The sequence below is a fragment of the Podarcis liolepis genome (assembly GCF_965112155.1).
Source record: "Podarcis liolepis genome assembly, chromosome: 6".
Taxonomy (NCBI): Eukaryota; Metazoa; Chordata; class Lepidosauria; order Squamata; family Lacertidae; genus Podarcis; species Podarcis liolepis.
This window is the reverse complement of record NC_139559.1, coordinates 63469266-63490546: the sequence shown is the minus strand read 5'-3', so window position 1 is coordinate 63490546 and position 21281 is coordinate 63469266. Positions and strand designations below refer to the sequence as shown.

Below are 21281 nucleotides of genomic sequence, written 5' to 3'. Positions count from 1 at the left end.
CATGCTGAAAACTGTGGTGAATTCATGGTGGCTTCCACCATGAATGCTGCCGTCCTAGATATCTTCAGTGAGGTGTTACGGATGCATGCAGGATCCTGTTATGGAGTAGTGAGAAGATCCTTCACCCATTACTTGAGATGGTTTAGCAAACATAGATGCTGCAGAAGATGCATGGATAGATAGTGCTATTGCATCATGAATAGGCCTAAGGGCAAAATCCAGTCACCTGTCAGAGGTATCATTTAACAAAGGTTGTTATTTGGCAACAGGTTCTGGTTTGTCCATTGATAGGGTCTTTAAGAGGTCCATGAAATCTGTATCCAGTGTGTAATGCTTATTGGCAAAGCTGTGCTGACTTCCTGAACTGCATGGGAGCATTCCACTCCAATTTAGTGACTTTTTTGATAACCACTGGAGCGGGGACAAGTTGGCTGAGGGTCTACAGTGGCAGGAAGGGTCTGCACAGTGTTTTCTGCTGATTTTGAAAACAAGCCTAGAGTGGCTAGGGCACAGTGTAACAGTGGCATGTAGTGAGCATCTTGAAACATCTTGTCTGGTTGAGGTCTGGTTCTTTAATTATGGACCCTTTACTCCATTCATCATCAACTGGTTCTGTCAAGTTGAACAGATATAAAACCGTGGGCTGGGAGGTTTGGGCATGCATGGAGTCATCTCTGTATTGATGGATGAAAAAAAGGATTAAGCAAACATGGACCAAACAAAATGAAGTTGGGCCAGTCTATTTCCTGTAAAAGCTACTGGTGCCATTGTACACTGGAGGCGCAAGTAAGCCCAATGCAGTGATGATACACTGGCAAGTGAAATAAGCTGAGAAAGTTTACATTAAACTGGCTCTAAAATAAAGCATTGATTGTTGCAGAAGAGACACGATTTTACAAAAATAAAAATAGCTGCAGCCCTAAAGGTGGACTGAACATAACATAACATAATGTTCATTGTAATGATACATCCTGTGCATTATGTAACACTTCTATTCTGACACCATTAGACAAGCAGAGTGCCCAAATAGGTAGCAGCAAAAATTAAAGAGAATCAATTATGTGCTTTGGTGTCAGAATATATCCCTTTGAGGTTTTGTTCTGCTCATGAAACTCCCCTGGGCACTTAGAAATTGCTTAGCTTTAGTCAAGTCCTATTTTGAAGACTGTATTAAGCTAAAGTCTACACAGCACACAGTTCTTTCTTCCTCTTGGACATCAATTGTGCCTGATGGCCATTGCAGAACTAGTCAGATTCTGCAGCAAAGCACTGATCAAGGAAGCACCTAGAAGTTCCTCACATTTCCTATATTACACATATTGTGAGGTGGAAAAAAGTACAGTCATGATCTAAAGTAAGCATATGAAGATTATGTTAGCTATGTTTTATAATTCTAGAAAATAATAATAATAATAATAATAATAATAAATTTTATTTATATCCCGCCCTCCCCAGCCGAAGCCGGGCTCAGGGCGGCTAACAACAATAAAACAGTACAAAAGTACAACACAACACAACAGTCTAAAATCATTCATTATAAAATTAATTCAAATCAAGCCACTGGCAACCATTGGGCCAGAGCTCCGCGAAGATTGCTGAGGGAGTGAGTTCCAAAGGCCTGGTGGAACAGCTCTGTCTTGCAGGCCCTGCGGAAAGATGTCAGGTCCCACAGGGCCCTAGTCTCTTGTGACAGAGTGTTCCACCAGATCGGAGCCACAGCCGAAAAAGCCCTGGCTCTAGTTGAGGCCAGCCTAACCTCTCTGTGGCCTGGGACCTTTAAGATGTTTTTATTTGAAGACCGTAAGTTTCTCTGTGGGACATACCAGGAGAGGCGGTCCCGTAGGTACGAGGGTCCTAGGCCGTATAGGGCTTTAAAGGTTAAAACCAGCACCTTAAACCTGATCCTGTACTCCACCGGGAGCCAGTGCAGCTGGTATAGCACCGGGTGAATGTGATCTCGCAGCGAAGACCCCGTAAGGAGTCTCGCTGCAGCATTCTGCACCCGCTGGAGTTTCTGGGTCAGCCTCAAGGGCAGCCCCACGTAGAGCGAGTTACAATAATCCAGTCTGGAGGTGACCATCGCGTGGATCACAGTGGCTAGGTCAGGACGAGAGAGGTAAGGAGCCAACTGCTTAGCTTGGCGGAGATGGAAAAATGCCGCCTTTGTTATAGCTGCAATCTGCGCCTCCATGGAAAGGGAGGTGTCGAAGATTACACCCAAACTCTTAACGGACGGTGCTGGCACTAATTGCACCCCCGCATATAGAATTCTGCAATTAACAGTTTGTAGGGAACGAAACATTGTTTCCTGGCATCTTAAATACTGGATATATCAGCAAGGATATATAGGCAAGGACATTTAATAAACTGGCTAGTGCTTACAGATGTTCTCATCTCTCTCCCTCCCCCCCCAAAAAAAAACTTTAACAAGACTGGAGGAAATATTCCCTCTCCTTCTGGTTGGTATAAAGGTCAGAGTGCTTGTTTCTCTGGAGGGAAGAGGGGGCACTGTGGTCTAAACCACTGAGCCTCTTGGGCTTGCCGATCAGAAGGTTGGCAGTTTGTATCTGCACGATGGGGTGAGCTCCTGTTGCTCTGTCCCAGCTGCTGCCAAGCTTGCAGTTCGAAAGCATGCCAGTGCAAGTAGACAAATAGGTACGGCTGCAGCGGGAAGGTAAATGGCGTTTCCATGTGCTCTGGCTTCTGTCTCGGTGTTCCGTTGCACCAGAATCAGTTTAGTCATGCTGGCCACATGACGTGGAGAGCTGTTGTGGACAAACGCTGGCTCCCTCGGCCTGAAAGCGGAATGAGCGTTGCAACCCCACAGTCGCCTTTGACTGGACTTAACTGTCCAGGGGTCCTTTACCTGTTTTTTGTTTGTTTGTTTTGACCTTTCACACATTATGCAAAACACATGAGCATGGATGTTTCAAGAACAAGATCATAGCTTCTGTGTTACTCCCCTAATTTTCCTGCTGCCGGGTGCTACGAACTAAGTCATAGCTTTACTTTGTGTGCTATCCTAAATGTCTTGTCCAGACAAACTCAAGAACAAACCTTGGTTACCACTCATTATTTGTCTCACTGTAATGCAAAATGTTTGTCAGACAGCACTGCGGAGAATTATTTAAGCTAACCAAAGTTTCCAGCTCAGGTACAAACTCTAGCTGGTGTAAACCAAGAGGCATATACCGTACTCCAATCACCACTGATTTTAATGCTGTATTTTTATATTGCTGTAACCCGGACCTAATGGTGAAAGGTGCATAAGAAATTCTAATAATAATATTAGGAATAAACTATTCTTCAGGGCAACTGAGAATTCTTTTAATGCTGTCAAAAACAATACATGAGAAAATGGGTCTGAAAAGAAATTAAAATTGTAGCATTCTTTCCAACTCAAACCCTGGTTTAACAAACGATTAAAATGTGGCATTTCGCCATGTACTGATTTGACTTTATAATTAGAAATAGACAATCCATCCCACTATTGATACACACACTGCCCTCCATGTACATGGTCCTGATTCACATGACTCAGCAAGCTTCAGTTAATCTAAAATGGTGACTCCCACATTATGCAACTGCCCAATTTGGCCCCAATGCTATAAACTTTTAAGTGGATTATAGAAACTCATTCATATCAGGTAGCCTTCTTCTAAACAAGGCATTGGTTGTTAGAGAGGTATTTTAAGATGAACAGCTTTTCATTATCTGAATTTTTTTTTTTTTACATTGCTGCTTTACTTGTTATTACTGCTCCCCTTTTTTTAATGGTTGTTAGTGCTGCTGCTATTTTAAGTCTTTTATTATTATATTTGTATGCTCCAAAAGCTGCCTTGAGTGGGCTGGGGGCAAAAGGTAACTGATAAATTACTTTATAAATAAGCATGGTAAATGTAGCTCTTACTTCAACCTTTCCATTGGTTTAAGTTTGTGTTTCTATGATAAATGAAAAGGAATGGACAGACATTTTTCCTTACCATTTTTACTGATGTCAAGTTCTTTGAGATTCACTAAACTAGCAATGCTGGTTGGCAGGCTTGAAAGGTCATTGTCTGGGATACTCAGTTTACGCAGAGCTTGACAGTTGAATAATTGCTGAAAAAACGAGAGAAAATTGGTTATGATCCTTGCTTTAAATTTTGGCCTGGTGTTAACATTTAGAGGCAATAAAATAAAGCACATTTGCTCATGGCCAGTAAGACCCAGTGTACATGAGGTTGATCTCTAAAGAGCAGCAGAACATGCTCCCTTTACATGTCCCTCCCGAGAGTGAATCCTTCAGCTCCCAGGGAAACTCAGTGACAGAACACCTGTTTTGTACACAGAAGTCCCATGTTTAATCCCTAGCATTTCCAGGTCTGGCTGGGCTTGCTGTCTGAAACCTTGGAGAACTGCTGCAAAGTAGTGTAGAACTGAGCTATAGGCAGCTCGGTATAAGACAGCTTCCTATCTTCAGTTGCAGATTAGAGATGCAGACTTCTTAATGAGAGTGATTAGAAACAACAGGCCTACCAATTACAGAAAAACTGGCACACAAATGATTGGAGGAGTGAATGATCTTAGAGACCTAAGAATAAGATATTGTGCTGGTATACTATGAATTTAGGTGACAATAAATCTGTTCTCCTTGTAAGATTTTGAAAACATCTCTTCACTTTTTCTGATATGTTTATAAAACTAAAAAGGGAGCGGAACTATAATTCAATGTGACCATAGTCCACAATGTTAAAATGCAAACAATGTGTACCGTACTTTTCGCACCATAACACTCAGTTTTCCCCCCCTAAAAGGTAAAGGGAAATGTGTCTGCGTGTTATGGAGCGAATGCAGGCAGGAGGAGCCACTCTTGCTGGCTGTTCGGCAGCCTCTCTTCCTCCGCTTGGCTTGCTGAGAAGCCGGCAACAGCTGAGCAACAGCTGAGTGTCGGGAGACAGCCTCTCTTCCTCCTGTCTGCCTGCTCTATGGCTTTTTGGCGAGGTGGGAGAAGGGAGGCAGCTCAGAAGCCGGCAGCGTGTAAAAGCCAAGGTGGGGAAAGGGAGACAGCCTCTCTTCCTCCTGTCTGCCTGCTCTATGGCTTTTTGGCGAGGTGGGAGAAGGGAGGCAGCTCAGAAGCCGGCAGCGTGTAAAAGCCAAGGTGGGGAAAGGGAGACAGCCTCTCTTCCTCCTGTCTGCCTGCTCTATGGCTTTTTGGAGAGGTGGGCGCTTGGAAGCCGGCAAGAGCTGCACGTGTAAAAGCCAAGGTGGGGAAAGGGAGACAGCCTCTCTTCCTCCTGTCTGCCTGCTCCATGGCTTTTTGGAGAGCCGGCAAGAGCTGCACGTGTAAAAGCCAAGGTGGGGAAAGGGAGACAGCCTCTCTTTCTCAGTGTCTGCCTGCTCTATGGCTCTCCCTTACACAAATGTAAGCAGCTCTTACTCTGCTTTCTTTACAATGAGCTGGAAGGAGGGACAAAGAGGGCATTCCCCTTCCGTCCCTCCCCCAGCACCTCACAGGTAAATTCAAACAAAGCAACTTACAAGGCTCATGTCCCTGAATCTCCTCCTCCTCTTTTTGCTCCTCTTCGAGGCAAGGCAGCTGCACAAATGTGAGTTCCCCCTCTCTCTTCCTTCCCTCCCTCCCTCCCTCTTCCAACTTCAAAAAATATTGGGGGGACAGCCAGGTAAGCCCCACTCAATACCACAATGGGGGGTGGGGGATGACTCCCTCAAATATTTAATGGGGGGGTGAAGGCACCTAGGCCTATAGGAGTTGGCTGCTTTGCCTAGGACAAGTGTGAGCTCCCCCCCCTCCTCTTCCTTCATCACTGTATTGGAGATACCATACATTACTGACAGTTCCTTCATTCACGTGGTTACAGAGCATGGATCCACATGGATCCTCAGGATTTTTGCACTGGGTCACCCCAAATTCACCATCAGATCACATAGCATGTCCATGGCTACAGCTTGTACCAAATAAATCACACACCCACTGTTGCCTGGGGTCGCAGTGGTGCAAAAACGTGGTTACAAAGCACGGATCCACATAGATCCTCAGGATTTTTGCATTGGGCTACCCCAAACTCACCGTCAGATCACATGTCTGTGGCCACAGCATGAACCACAAAAATCATACATCCACTGTTTCGTTTAGAATTTTTTTTTCTTGTTTTCCTCCTCTAAAAACTATGTGCGTGTTATGGTTGGGAGCGTGTTATAGAGCGAAAAATACGGTAATTAATACTAGTGCTAAAATGCTAGTGAACAAACTATGGACTAACAAAACTCACTTTTAAAAAGCATTCAGTGTGGATTAGCATAGCTACCTCATATTTTATGATGGGCCTGATCATCTATTAGCAAAGGACAAAATAAAAATATTGCTCCAGAAAGTCTGAGAGCTACTATACAGAGACCATTAATTTGTGCTGGTGAATGCAGTAGCTTAATGCAAGCCAATTTACGCTAAGAAAAGAGTTCCTTTTGGAACAATTCTGTCATCTGCTTTTCACTTTGAAAGAAATGGCAAGTAATGGCAACAATAAGGCAGAGTGAGAAATGCACTCACAAAGGAATCAAATTACTTTGAAGAGCCTTTTAAGATATACATTTTCTCAGGAAATCTTATTTAACTCTAAGAAATTATGATGGCATTGAACATTAAGACTCTAATGGGCATAACCAACATGCAATATGTACTTATTTCTTTTACACAGGAATTCATATGCTACTAACTGCTGAGCTTTAGGTCGCCCATCTATTTTGTAGTTTTTCAGAATCCTAGCTGCACAAAAAAAAAAGTTCCTAAGGGCTCATAGACTATAGAACAGGCTTCCTCAACCTCGGGCCTCTAGCTGTTTTTGGACTACAACTCCCATGATCCCTAGCTAGCAGGACCAGTGGTCAGGGATGATGGGAATTGTAGTCTCAAAACATCTGGAGGGCCAAGGTTGAGGAAGCCTGCTATAGATGAAGCATTTGGATCTAGAATTTAAGATTATGCTCTCTGCTTTAATACAGAAATAGCTCAATGGACAAACCATGTTATAGCTTGTTGAGATTTGGTGTATGGACTATGTAAATGACCTCACTGGCATAAGAAAACACATTTTATAATCAGTGTAGTGGTTCCACAGAATGAGAAGCATAGAATTAAGTTCATGCACATTTTTATGGGTACAGCTAAGGTCACTAAAAGTTCCAAGATTTCAAACTACATGTTCTTAGCATAAGAGTACAAAATGGAGAGCCGATGAGTTTGAAAAGTTATTTTTATTGATATCAATGCAAATCTCAGCTAGATGAATTAAGAAAAAGGTAACGTTATTGTAGCATGAATCCTGGGGGCAGGGAATGCCTTTTAACCTGCATTGTAACATCCTGGCAATTTTGCCACAGTTGCTGTCCTGGATCAAGTGAGGAGAGGGTCTAATCTGTCTACTATCTACAGATAAACAAGCTACAGATAAACAAGCTATATTACAACACTGCCAAAGTTATATTATAGCCCTCAAGTACCTTTCATTGTGAAGCTAAGATGGTGCATTCATATCTTACAGGAAAAAATGTAATGTAATGTTCTCAGGTTCATTATTAAATGGAAGGTGTCAGCATATTCAACAGCATTTTCTATAAAGACTTCATAGATTATCACATATTTTAATGAGGTGCTGTACTTCTCACTCAACTATCTATTACGCACAAAATTATATTGTGATGTACTTGTGGCCACATGTTAAAATTCCATGTTAGAATCTCTTTTTAAAATGTGATAGTCGAGATGACACATTTTGTGTTCTACACACACACGCATCTAGAAAGTGGAATCCCTTTTTTAAAAAAGTCTCTTTAAATTATTATTAAATAGTAACCATACATTATGATTAAAATGAAGCAATAACTCTGAACTATCTACCGACAAATTGACCTCTATCACACACCATTTCATCTCTATGAGGCAGAAAAATATGATTTGGTATCTGGAGTCTTCTCTAGCAACAGATACATACAGCTGAGTAAATGACTCACTTCTCTATATCACTTTTCCTTCAACCCCCTGGAGAGTATAACTAAATTGCTTCTCCAGTTATAAACAATTGCCCGGTGGAGTGAATAAACCACTGCACTGAGCATCCAAATTTGGCTAAAGAGGCAAGAAAAGGGGAGACAGTTTAGCAATAGAACAATACAGAGTTGGCAACATCTACCCAAGTCAAGCAGTTTTAAGTTCCTCCACTGAAGTCAATGAGACTTAATAATTTGGAATGAAGGATACTGTGTAGCTTTTGCTAGAGTGTCAATTTAAAGATTCGGCTCCATATAAAGCAAGGGCCACTGCAGAGGTTGTTCCCTCACAAACAGATGCTACTTACGGTACATGGTAAGAACTAACAAACTGGCATTTGGTAATGTGATATACTGGGGCACTAAGCACTACAACAGCAATATGCAATAACGATGCCACAAAAAGAAGTGCTTTTCACGCACGTGTAAACTTTCCAAAGCTCATCCAGCCCTCAAAAATGAAAGTTGCTTTGTGCTATGTTTCCCAGTGAGGATGTGTCTGTGTTATCCTCCCATTCTTTCTCTCGCAAAATTCCTCTAAAGCTATGAAAAGGACATGGACAGCAAATCTCAAATTTTAAGAGATTTGAGGCACTATGGTGACATGAATATACAGTGGTGCCTCGCAAGACGAAAAACTCGCTAGACGAAAGGGTTTTTCGGTTTTGCGTCGCTTCGCTAGACGAATTTCCCTATGGGCTTGCTTCGCAAGACAAAAACGTCTTGCGCTTTTTTTTAAAAGCCGCTTGAAGAGGCGCAGTTGCAATGGACCGTGCTTCACAAGACGAAAAACATTGCAAGACGAAAGACTCGCGGAACGAATTATTTTCGTCTTGCGAGGCACCACTGTACAGGTGAGCTGTACGTGTCAACAAAATATCCGTTTGCTATCCAGCTTTCACTTGTGCTTTCCACAAACCTGTCCCCTTCCTCAAGTCCTTCGGTATTTGCAGAAAGAAGCAAGGATTTTTCTCATTTGCACTGTGACTTGGAGCAGATAAGGAACTGCAGCTGTTCTTGTACTATTTCTTCTCTTAACTCACTTGTGTTAAGAGTTGGGGGATATTTTGCTCTCTCCTAAACCCTCTGCGTGCTTCCAAGGCCTTGGCAAGGTGCTATTCTGTTTGCACTGCAGTTTGGAGAAGATAAGAAAGAAATAGCAAGAGGCTTCTTCTCAAAACAAGTGACAGAAGGAACTGCCTCTCTCCAAGCCCACAGGTAAACACAGAGGCTTGGGAGATAGGCAGGCACCTCTGTCATTTGCACTGCATGGAAAAGGGAAAAGACAGACAGAAAGAAAATATCTTGCTGTTTCTGCAGTACAAATGACTGGGTGGGGGAGGGATGTGTATGTGTTAGCCATCATCCTTCACACTAGAGGAAAGGTGAAGTTGTGGGAATCTAGTCGGTGAATGGCTTCAAATGTTATGTTTTGAGACGGAAGGGAAAGGAAAGAGAAAGTGCAAATTCCTTTACTCACACTTCCTATGTAATGATCAAAGCAGTGAGCAGTACTGTTGGCTGGTAATGAGGAGTGCAAGCTTATGCCAGATCTGAGTTTTCACATCTATTGATGGAAGAGAGCAACTGTGAAGTAGATATTGTAACAGAAAGGAGACTTTTACTCTCTTGCTGCTATGACTGTCAGTCTGGGTAAGCAAGGGCTTCTCAGGTAGACTGCCAACACATTCACCTTCTATTCCCTCTAACCCGGGCTAGAAATGAAACCTGAAGTTACTTGATCTGTGTACACCAGCGGCAGCAGCAAACAACATGGGATACAGGCAAGGAATGCACAATACAGTGGTACCTCGGGTTACATCCGCTTCAGGTTACATATGCTTCAGGTTACACACTCCGCTAACCCAGAAATAGTGCTTCAGGTTAAGAACAGAAATCAGGTTCCGGCGGCGTGGTGGCAGTGGGAGGGCCCATTAGCTAAAATGATGCTTCAGGTTAAGAACAGTTTCAGGTTAAGAACGGACCTCTGGAACGAATTAAGTACTTAACCCGACGTACCACTGTACTGTATAATAGTGCCATACCACAATTTTTCTCATTTATACATTACAGGAGATGTGAAAATGTTAAATAGGGTTCACCATGTCTAGGTCTCTAGCCTTCAAAAAAATAAATATTTTCTTCATTTTAAGCAAATGACACATCACTAATATACCCATGAGCTTAGAATTTGTTGTGACTTAATTCTAGCACATTCTAGATAATTCCCAATGCATATTTCTTGAATAACATGGCATTAATAAAGGAATTTCTATTCATACACTTGGAAGGACCAAATCCACAGACCTCTTTGTCTGTTTGCAGAGCTGAAAGCAGTATTTTCTAAAAGTAGGAAAATGTGTAATTAGTTGACACAGTGAGAATATTTAGAACTCTGAATACTTGAACTCAGCAGTTTGTTTATGCCAATTTCCCTTTTTATACTGAGAGTTTCAAGCAGACCTTAAATGTTCATTCAGCAAGGCAACTGCATTTGTGTATTAGAGAAAGAACAGAGTTTACCTTAGGTAGCTCTTCAATTTGATTGGCATCTAGATAAAGCTCCTCCAATGTCCGTTCAAAGTTAAAAACTTCCTTTGGCACCTGCTGAAGGCTGCAGTGGGAGTAATCGAGCACTGAGATAATTTCTTCTTCCCCTCGAAAACATCGGCATGGCACCAGGCGACCAATAATTTTCCTTTTGGTTGTCATCTCCAAACACTGAACTAAAGATAAAATATAGAAGAGAAATTGATTTCCCAAATCATTGTTTCTGTTGTTAGAAAAATACCTAGTGAACATACCTTTAAGAGCATGTTTATACTGTATATAATTGGTAAATGCTAGAAATTATTGGTATAAATACAATTAGGTTTTCATAATTAAATATTATTAATACTATAGCTGATATATAGTATAAAATCCATAAAGTATTTATAGTATTTACTATATAAATGCTTAGCACATAGCATCAATATCATGTTTCTATATTTAATGTGAAAGTATTTTCTAACTAGGTTAGTTTTTTATACAGTATACAAGCTAAAGTATATTTTGTCACAATCCTCCACATGCCCACAATAATATGTTTAATCCATGCAATTTTTTCTTGCATTTAAGGAAGCACCCACACCTAAGCAGTTATACTGAACTTGATAAACATTATCTGCTCCACTTTCCATTATTCTATAAAACATCAATAATTTTAACTTGGCTTAAAATTGTAACCTGGTTGCTGGTTATAGGTCACTACACTTTTTTACCATGGGAATCTGTTTTAAAGTCTTCCAGATCAAAACTCCTAAAGCCCCAAACCACCACCTAATTGTGCATTCTGGTGAAGAACACCAGATACCTCAAGGCGAAAGGATGAAGGAGGGGGGGACGCTGCTATATAACAGTAAATCAGTCAACACTACAATTTAGGTCCTCTGTTCTAGCTCACAAACGCAAATACAGTTTACACACAATGCTTTTAAATTGCTTTTAGTGTTGTTGACTGTTTTGCTATGCTTTGTGATCTAGTAGTATATTAATACTTTTATGAATAAACAAATAAGAATCAAAGAAAGCCCACTAAGGCAATGGGACTTTCCCCCATCTCCTCCCCCCTGCAGCCCACACCTTCCCCCCTCCTGTGGAGGAGAGTCTAAAATAGCATGGGGGGGGGAGCAGAAGGGAGATTGTTCAATCTAGCCTTAGTGCAACACTGAATTACATCCACTGTGTGCCCTGAACGAAACCCAAAATATGCACTGCACAATTATAATATATTTGGAGGGTTTTTTTGGTTATTACCTTCTTTTAGTCTAAACTGATCAGGATAAACAAGCAAACACACAAACTCTATTCATTATATCAAGCTCATTCAACAATTATTTGCAGAACTGTAAGGACCCTACTTCCAGTGGCTACTTTGCATTCATCTCTAAATATTTAAGTCAAAAAATAAATACATAATTTAATATTCAAACTCTTAGGGAAAAGGGATTTGAACAGAAAAGCTGGAAAAGCTTTCAATTTCCCTAGCAAGGACCATGGTTTCCAATGGGAAAACATAAGTGCAAGGAAGCATATGATGGCACAGAAGCATATGATAGCACAACAGTAATTGAAAATAACAAAAAAAATCTAAAATATCTGTGTACATTATTGAAAAAGAGAATGCTCAGTTGGCACAATCCAGAGTATAAATGAACTCTGGTTTCTCTCTCTCCATACAAAGTTATCATAATAATTTAATTTTGTAACATTTGAGCCACATGAATGAAAGGTACATGGCACTTATGAGTCCTCTTCTCCACCACATCTAATAATCTACCTTTTAGACCAAACAGCTATAACTTAGAAGAGAGTTCAAAAGGGGGGGAAGGATCCATCAGGCATGGGTGGGCATATTTGCAGAAACTACTAAATATTTATTTATTACTAGAACCCTGAAATTTACCAACCAGTGTAAGGTGCAAAATGGTGTCTCATTATTATGAGCAGTGAAACACTTAGATATAAAGAACAGGCTTCCTCCACTAAGCATTGATTGAGTTAAATAATTTATTTCCGATACCGGAAGTGGGTTCGCTGTTCTTTCACACAAAAACCCACTTTTGGTTTTCATTGTTTCAACAGCCTCATTGGAAAAGCCTCATTTTCGCTATTGTAAAAAACTGAGAGTCAGAAACCTCATAACTCACTCAGGGATTTGCCAGTAGATTCCAGTTTACCTTCTGCCCCCACCCCCTTGCTAACAGCGCCCTTAGGTCTTTTGCCATTTCCCTGTATTCTGGGCATTCATCAGCCTCTTTGCTGTATTCCAGTCATCATTCCCACATTACTTCTTTATATATTTACACAATAGCTTTATATATTTACACAATATATCTTTGTATATTTACACAGTATCTTTAACATTTCCAACTAGTCCTCTGTTCCTGGCTAGAACCTAACCAAGGTTTGCGGGGTGCTAGAACCTAATGCCCCGCAATTTCATACCCTAATCCTACTTTAACCACAACTGCAGAGAGTCCTGTATTAGAGGTGCCTTTAGCACAATAAGAATCTCTCTGGTTAATATAATCACGAATAAAAACAATTCACTAAGAAATAAACCAAGGAAAACAACATAAAATGAGCAATTGAAAAATCCTCAGTGGGGTGCAAGATTCATCAGGAATATAATAATACAATCAGTAGTCAACTGATAATAATAAAAACATTTTTTATTATTTAAAAACTCTATTCCCTTCAGCCTTCTTTAACAACAAAGAAGCATTTATTGTATTATTCGGTATATTTATTTCTATTCTTCCTGGAAAAGCTGAAAACAACTTCAAAATCTGTAACATTGGAGTGCAAGTTATACTGCCATTGCCTCCGGGTAGAATTTATTATTTATTTATTACATTTATATCCAGCACCTTCCTCTAAAGGAGCCCAGGGAAGCAAATATGTCAATGCAGAATGATCACAAATTAAAACTTCTTTAAAAATCACCTACTCTAAAACTAATTATTTCACGATTGCCAGGGACAGACCTTTCAACCATCAGATGTCTAGGTAAATAGGAACGTTTTAAAATTCATCATAAAAGTCAATAGTGAAGGAGACTGACACACCTTGTTAGGGTCGGCATTGCACAAATGAGGGGCCACCACCAATAAGGTTCTGTCATGGGTCAACACCAACCAGAAATTGTTTGTACTGGAGAAGGTGCTCTGTTAGGTACTTGGGTCCCAAGCCAGTAGTGGCCAGTGATGCGGTGTGGGTGGGGCACCATTGTCCTCCTGGCTTCCCAACACAGTGGATCACAATGTAGAGGGTAGGGGAGAGGCACAGGAAAGCTTGGTGTGGTGCAACACATAGTGCTGGAGTGATGGATTGGCCCTACCACCTTGTCTCTCCTCTCTTGGTAGCCAGCAGCAACCAGCTGTGTTGGGAAGCCAGGAGGACAATAGTACCCCATCTGACCAGCTACTACTGCTAGTATTAATGCCTTGAAATGGGCCTGGAAGCTCAATGATGGCTGGTGTAATGCTCTAAGGACTGGTGATACACAGTCCCTTCAGGCTGCCCTACTTACCAATCAGACAGCCGCATTCTAACAGAATGAGAGAATCACCAAAGTTGGAACCTTTGTATTTGACCTTTGCAGGTGATGTGGACAGGAACAATAAGAGCCAGAGTAGGGTAGTGGTTAGAGCATAAGTTGCTAATCTGTAGACTTCCAGACATTGTTGGGACTCTAACTCCCATCAGCCACATGGCCAAATCAGGGATGATGGGAGTTGCAGACAAGGAACATATAGAGGGCCATAGGTTAGCCACTCTCAGCTATAATATCAAATTATGACTTGGGCAACCTAGGCTGAAATCTGCACTCAGCTATGAAGCTCACTGGGTAATGTTGGGGCGGATACTATCTTTCAGCCTAGCCTATTGCACAGGATTATTGTGAGGCAGGGAGAGGGGGCATGTATGCTACCTTTTGCTCTTTAAAAGTTGTGTAATACAGTAAATGCAATAAATATAGGATTGCATTCCCTTTGAAATAAAGCTGAAAGAAAATAAAAATCCATGGTATGTTTCTATGTTTCTAATTTTATTTCCCTTTCATTTTCTTTGGGATGAGGGGAATTGTGGCTGGAAGAGTGTGGCTGAGTTTGACACTCCTGTTTTTATTATGAGTTGTATATGAGTCGTAATTGTTTTTAAGTTCCTGTGTTGCATTATTATGCTACTTATGTTATAAATAATACTGCCCTGTGGCCTCTTGGTGATAGGTAATATCTAAACAGATAGATAGATAGATAGATAGATACCAAGTTTCCTCAAAGCACAAAACTACTCAAATAGCTTTAAGTAGCTTATTTAGCTCCTGTGCTAAAGGAACCTTTCTCTGTTCCAAGATAAAAAATTCCTTCCAGTAGCACCTTAAAGACCAACTAAGTTAGTTCTTGGTATGAGCTTTCGTGTGCATGCACACTTCTTCAGATTCTTCAGATTCAGATTCTTCAGATTCTTCTGTTCCAAGAATCACTCTCAGATGTTTCATTGTCTCAATCAAGTGAGAGTTCTGTCAGCCCCTAGCAATTACAAGGAGATTAACATATGAATGCTGTCAGGACAAATCCCCTTTTCTCCATCACATTTTCTCAAAATATGAAGAACAAGTGAAAGAGGCAGAAATGAGCATCAGTGAGACCGAAGTGCACCTGGTTTCATGTTTATCAGTGCCAATAACAATCTTTCCGTCTGACTGCCTTTGGCCCACGGGTATAAGTTAAAACAGAGTTCACGAAATAAAGCAATTTTATAATTTAGCTTGGCCAGATGCTGACTTTTGATGTAGCATACAGTAATTACATTTTAATTAGGAAAAGCCATCAAAGTTTAAGCATGTTTACAGTGCATGTAACTCAGTCTGAACCTTCTGAATCATTCAGTTCCTTCAAAATTGGGTGAGAAAAGGAGAGGAATTAGATATTTACAAATCAGTTTAGGTTCTCTCCACAGAACACCAAACCATATGTGGAGGAGGGAGCCATGATAACCCAACCAATAATAAAAACAACATTCAACTGATTTTACTAACACAGGGGATGGAGCAATTGGTCATAGGCTTAAGGCTGATATCTAATTGGCCATGTATTTTATTAGAGGGACCTGAAAAGGGATACGTTGCAAGACTATAGCACACATGCCTTACCCTTAATAGTGGCATCTTCTCAAAATCAAGATTAACTCTGAGATTTATGATTTCCAGAAATGAGTATTATTTTGTTCTTATGTAGAAAAATATATTTGTCCATTACAACTGTGTTTTCTCATGGAGCAGGAGCTATATTGTGGGGAAGTGCATCTCTAAATGAAAGTTACAGGAACTGTTTACTTTGCTTACTTATCACTAGGTCTCCTTCAAAAGAAGATGTTGTACACACTGCTATCCAGAAGACTTCTGTGTCGCTTTTTATATATTTTTAGAGAGTTTCTGACCTTATGTCCTGAACTTTCTTGCCCCTTGCATGCAAAGCAGCTCCATCTTAGTGTTTTTCTGAGCTTGGTATTGTATAAATAAATGCCCTTAGGATATCACATCTTTTGTAGCTTTTCACATCATCTAAGGTTAACAAATAATTGAACAATGACATGTATTTGGAGACGTCTTTAGAAAACATACTTTCCCACAGGCATTCCAAAAGCTGCATTAACATTGCATATATTTATTCAGCAGTAAATTTAGTGCTTAAGATAAATCTCAAATGCCATTTTGATGGAAACCAGGAACACACACAGCAGAAGAAATGGAAAATGAGGTTACTTTTAATGCTGTGTAATATAGAGAAACAACATTATAGTTTTAAAATGTCAAACACGCAAAAACTATGCATTTCTAATGCTATTCCCAAATATCATTCACTTTTTTTTTTTACTGAAAAACATCTTATTGAAATATGTTTCTGAAAAATGTAGCTAAACGAAGAAGCAGAAGAGTTTATTTACTAGTTAAAAGTCAAGGAAGCTGCTCAGTGTAGAAGTCTGCACTGAAAAGGATATATCAAGAACTCTGGCCAAAAGTTTCAATAAAAGGAATAATTCCTACTCAAGAGTTGAAATGAAAAACGTGTATATTCTGCTAAGAATAACAGTTTGAAGCTAGTAGTAAATTTAAACACAACGTGTAAGTATGATAGTTTTAAAGTAATGGTAAGTTTGGATACAACGTTTAATTACAGAAATAATATAGTATCAAATATAGAAGTCTGGCTTTCAGGATAAATAGAATTAATTTGGTGGTCTATAGTGCTTGTCCATGTACTTGCGGAGGGGGAACCCACCATGATAATCTACCCACATTTAGAATGGAAAATGAAAATAGTTTCTGAACGTGATGGTAGCATGCTTGGTACCATTCTTTGGCCATACAATACCATGTGAATCTCCACATTTAATGCATTACTTTTTATTTGTTCTTGGCATCCGTGGAGTGCACCTCTGGGGGTGAAGTCAAACGGCTGCATTAGCAGCACCAAAGTGACCTTTCCGGGCACAAGCCTGGGCAGGAGGTTCCGTAAATACATTTACAGTCCACCATACACTTTAATTCAGTGCTAAGCATATACACATTGCCCTTTTTAATAAAGCCTAGAAAGCTGAGATACAAACGATATTATGAACTCCTTTCTTTCTCTTCTGGGTTAAAGGGAAAAAAGAATCTACAGTAGAAAAGCAAATGTAAACAATGCCATGGTGTCTGCTCTGCCTTTATAATTATCTGTAAGGCTTATCCTCTTAGAAGGACCACGTTTAATCTAGCATAAAACCATTGGTTGTAAAGAAATTAATTAAAATAAAATCTAATCTCTCTTCAATTAGAGGATCTTTTGTGCAGCAAAATAACTAATCCTTATTTCTCACTAATCAGGAGACGTGGAAGCTTTCTCTCCTGTTCAAAACCAAGTAAAAACAACATCAAAATAATAAAAGGTTTTACTAGATCTTATTAGCATTTTATTTTCAATACAGATTTGATAAGTGTCATGTACTGCCAAAGGTTGGGTAAATAAATTGTAAGAATGTAGCAAAACTGAAATTTGGATTTTACTAACCCTACAGATATCTCTGCATTTGCAGAATTATTTAAAGCTATGTATACAATTGAAAAAGTAATGTATCAGTTGGTGGTAAGGTTTTCATCAGCAGAATAGAAAGGGAGGCACTTTCCACTGATTTCCCCCCTCCCCATCTTCCTAAATTTGCTCTGGAGGGTCCTCCTCCCAATCCTCTGGAGCAGATTGAGGAGTAGGGAAGGGGAACTCACTGAAAATGGCTTCCGTCATTGTTCCACTGACAGAAGTCTTATAATCAGCTGCATAAAACCATTGGCTATAACCCAAGGTTCTTTTACGCCTGATAATAGTGTGTCACAGATGGTTTCAGGTATAATACATTTTTGCTATACTTATTGTGAGTCCTTTCCCCTACTATACATAAATGATGTTCAAAGAGCTGCAATCCTGAACACAATTAGATGGCTTAAACAGAAACAAAATGGATGTAAAATAAAAGAATAGAGGAAAATAACAACTATGTAGAAACATTTCCTTTGTTCCTGCTGCTTTTCAAGAAATTCTCTCTACTTTTCATTCAAAGTAGTCATGGGGCTCCAGGCTCTAGAAAAACAATGGAACAACGGGCCTTCAAAAGGAATTTTGAGCCTGCCATCAAGAAACTGTTTTTGAATGTGTACCTATAGAATTAATAAATGAAATGATCACCAAACATCCATATAACATTATTCTGTCCAGCAGTTACTTGGTACATTGTGAGCTATTGTCAACTATTTACATTGTTTTTAACTGCATTTTTCAGTAGATCTTTCCTTTTCTAATTGCTAGCAGCCATCAGCTATATATTATATTGGTATCACATCATCTAACAGCATATTCTACCCCAAATTACTTTTTTGACCCTTTTCAAGAGCAAACACACTTCTTGAATTCTATTGTGAGGGAAAGCAGTGGGTAGTTACAGCAAAAGTGGTGGGTAGAGAAAGGGTTAAGCCTGCACACTTGCACCTTTTCTGGTGAAAATGACAAGGAAAAGTTTTATTAATAGAAAAGCAAGTTTTGTAACATGAAAAGCCAGGGGCGCTGACTTATAAAAAATATTGGGGGGGCCCATACTGGGGTCCATACTGGCGGCAGGATGGCAGTGGTGCTTTTGCATGCAAGAACCGGCCTGCCCTCCCCAGGCTTCGCGCCGGGAGGCGGCCACCCCCTCCTACCAACGTCACCTTAGCCTTAAAGTGTGGACTGTGCCTGGAAAGAGCAGAGGAAAAGGAAGTGTCCGTAAGCCCTAGGAGTAGGATACCACCTAGGAGCGTTTTTAAGGAGGTGAAACAAAAAAACATTTCAGAAGCTTCCATGAGATTAATGGCTGCAAAAATATCCACCTCAAGTTGCTCTTCAAACATTCATGGCCACATGGATACTAGCGTAATGCACAACCTTACAGGATTTATGGAGATACATGCTTTAGATAAATGGAACAGTAGACAATTACATGGTTGATTACATGTCTGCCAAAGCATATGGACTACCATTAGGAATCACAGAGCAGTGGAGATTTTGAAATCTGCCACCCACCCAAAATGTTAGAAAGTTTTAAAAAAGTTGTAGTGAATAGAAATTGTGTTGAAATGTATTTTCAGTGCCTATGGAATATCTAATCTTGTAGTAGAGAATGAAAAGAGTATAAAAGCAAAGATTATTAATATTACTACTATTATTTATTAAGGTTAAGTACAGCCCTTTCATCTGAAGACAACTGGGTAGTTTACAACATAAAAATACAAAATGAACACACAAAACACATGGCATAGCATAACACCACCAGTAATCCCCTTCCACAAAAACATTTACAAGGCCATAGATTGTTTAATCAGTCAAAGGCCTGGCTGAAGATTTTCACCTGGTGCCTAAAGATATGTAATGAATGAAACTAGGCGAGCCTCCCTGGGAAGAGCATTCCACAAATAGGGAGCCACCACAGAGAGGGCCCATTCTTGTGTTGCTACCCTCTGGATCCTAGTAGCAGAGGTCACTACTATGGTGTCTACAAAGGATTTTTTTGTGGGGGAAGGTCATCATTACATTTTTCCTTCTTGCTCCGATATTGGGGGGAGGAACTGCAAAGACCAGATGATAATGGCACGGCTTTAAGCTATATTGTAATTGGAAGCTCACATTCTTGATTTTTTCTTCATATCAGATTGTCAACATTTATATGCACTACAGTCCAAAATGTTGTTGTGAAAAGATGTCATTAGTTTCCAAACGGAGTATCATTATAGCAGAATAATTACAATGTACTCAGCAGAACAGAATGCCCTGATATTGAAAATAATCTGAACAAAACAATGGAATATTACTCAACTGGGTTTTCAGTACATAGGGGCACTTATGATTAGCCTCACACACCAAGAAATTAGACAGAGAAATGAAAGTTTCATTCAACAATTATATTTTCATTAAAACATCACTGTATGATATTTCTTAATATACTACTAATTTGATCCTGCAATAAAACCACAGAAGCTAGACACAGTAACAGAAAAACCACAGAAGCTCAGAGTGACTTATCATGCTGAAATTTCTTAATATAATTTCCACAAATTTTATAAAGTAACGGCTGTCCCTTTTCAACCTGATCCACATGTATAGAAGCAAATCTTTACGTCCTCTTCTAGAGTGTACTTGACTGGGGGGGAAATCATTATCAGAAGTAAAATAAGAATATCCTCACAAATGTAAGTACAGTGGTACCTCGTGCTATGTGCTTAATCCATTCCAGAGGTCCGTTCATAACAGGAAACCGCTCGTAACATGAGGCACACTTTTTCTAACGGCACCTCCCGTTGCTGCCACGCCGCCAGAGCGCAACTTCCGCTCACATCCCGGGGCAAAGATCGCAACAAGGGGCATCTACTTCTGGGTTAGCGGAGCACGTAACCCGCAGCATTCATAAGGGGGATGATACATAACACGAGGTACCACTGTAGGTACATTTTATTATTTAATGTTTCCTAATTTGAGGGTCATCTGAAGCAAACACATGAAGCTGGTGTTAACCATACTCCTCTCCCTAATGCAACTAACCCCAGTTTCATGTTGGCTAAAAATAGTGTGGCAACAGCCCTTCAGATCAAAATTAGCAATGGACAGGGGGCGCTCTGAACCCTAATACCTAAGCTGGGACCTTCAAAACTCGGCATTAATTCCTGGGCATACTGACGGTGAACATACAGACCTTTGTGATCTGGATTATATGCGATGCCACACAGTATTTTTCAGATCTTCTGCTTTCAAGAAACCCTTCCACATTAGCCTGCTTCTTGTGAAACCGACATATTTCTTTCTATAGCACCAGAGTACTGCAGAACACCCTGTGCTGTCTTCTAGGACACAGATAATGTGCACACAGCGTGCCTCCCAGGTTGGTAAGAACTCACTGTTTCTCTACACAAGCACATAACAAATTCCCAGGAGGGAATAAAAAACAATGGAAAATCTGTATTTTAGAGATGTGTTGTGCTATTAATCATACCCTCACTATGGGGATCCCTCTCCTCCCATATAGGTCCCAATGAACCTAGTGCACAGTTTGAAAAGCACTATAATAATGTACACATTAACTGAGCAAAAAACAAATCTACAACTACTATGTAGTTTTTAAACAAA

At 40.1% G+C, this 21281-nt stretch overlaps 1 protein-coding gene and 1 long non-coding RNA gene across 22 annotated transcripts in view; one reads left to right on the top strand and one right to left on the bottom strand.

Moving 5' to 3' along the window:
* Window positions 1-21281, bottom strand: part of LRRC7 (leucine rich repeat containing 7) — a 197191-nt gene that overhangs the window by 121163 nt on the left and 54747 nt on the right. For all 20 annotated transcript variants that reach the window (XR_014527770.1, XR_014527771.1, XR_014527772.1 and 17 more), the window contains 2 exons: window positions 10570-10772; window positions 3984-4101 (listed from right to left, as the gene is read on the bottom strand). Coding sequence is in view for 17 of the 20 variants with exons in the window: in XM_083510422.1 (XP_083366548.1) it covers window positions 3984-4101; window positions 10570-10772 (321 nt within the window). In the remaining 3 variants the exon portion in view is untranslated. The remainder of the gene's footprint in view (window positions 1-3983; window positions 4102-10569; window positions 10773-21281) is intronic.
* Window positions 1-21281, top strand: part of LOC310710113 — a 61357-nt gene that overhangs the window by 6916 nt on the left and 33160 nt on the right. The gene's annotated exons all lie outside the window — the stretch shown is intronic.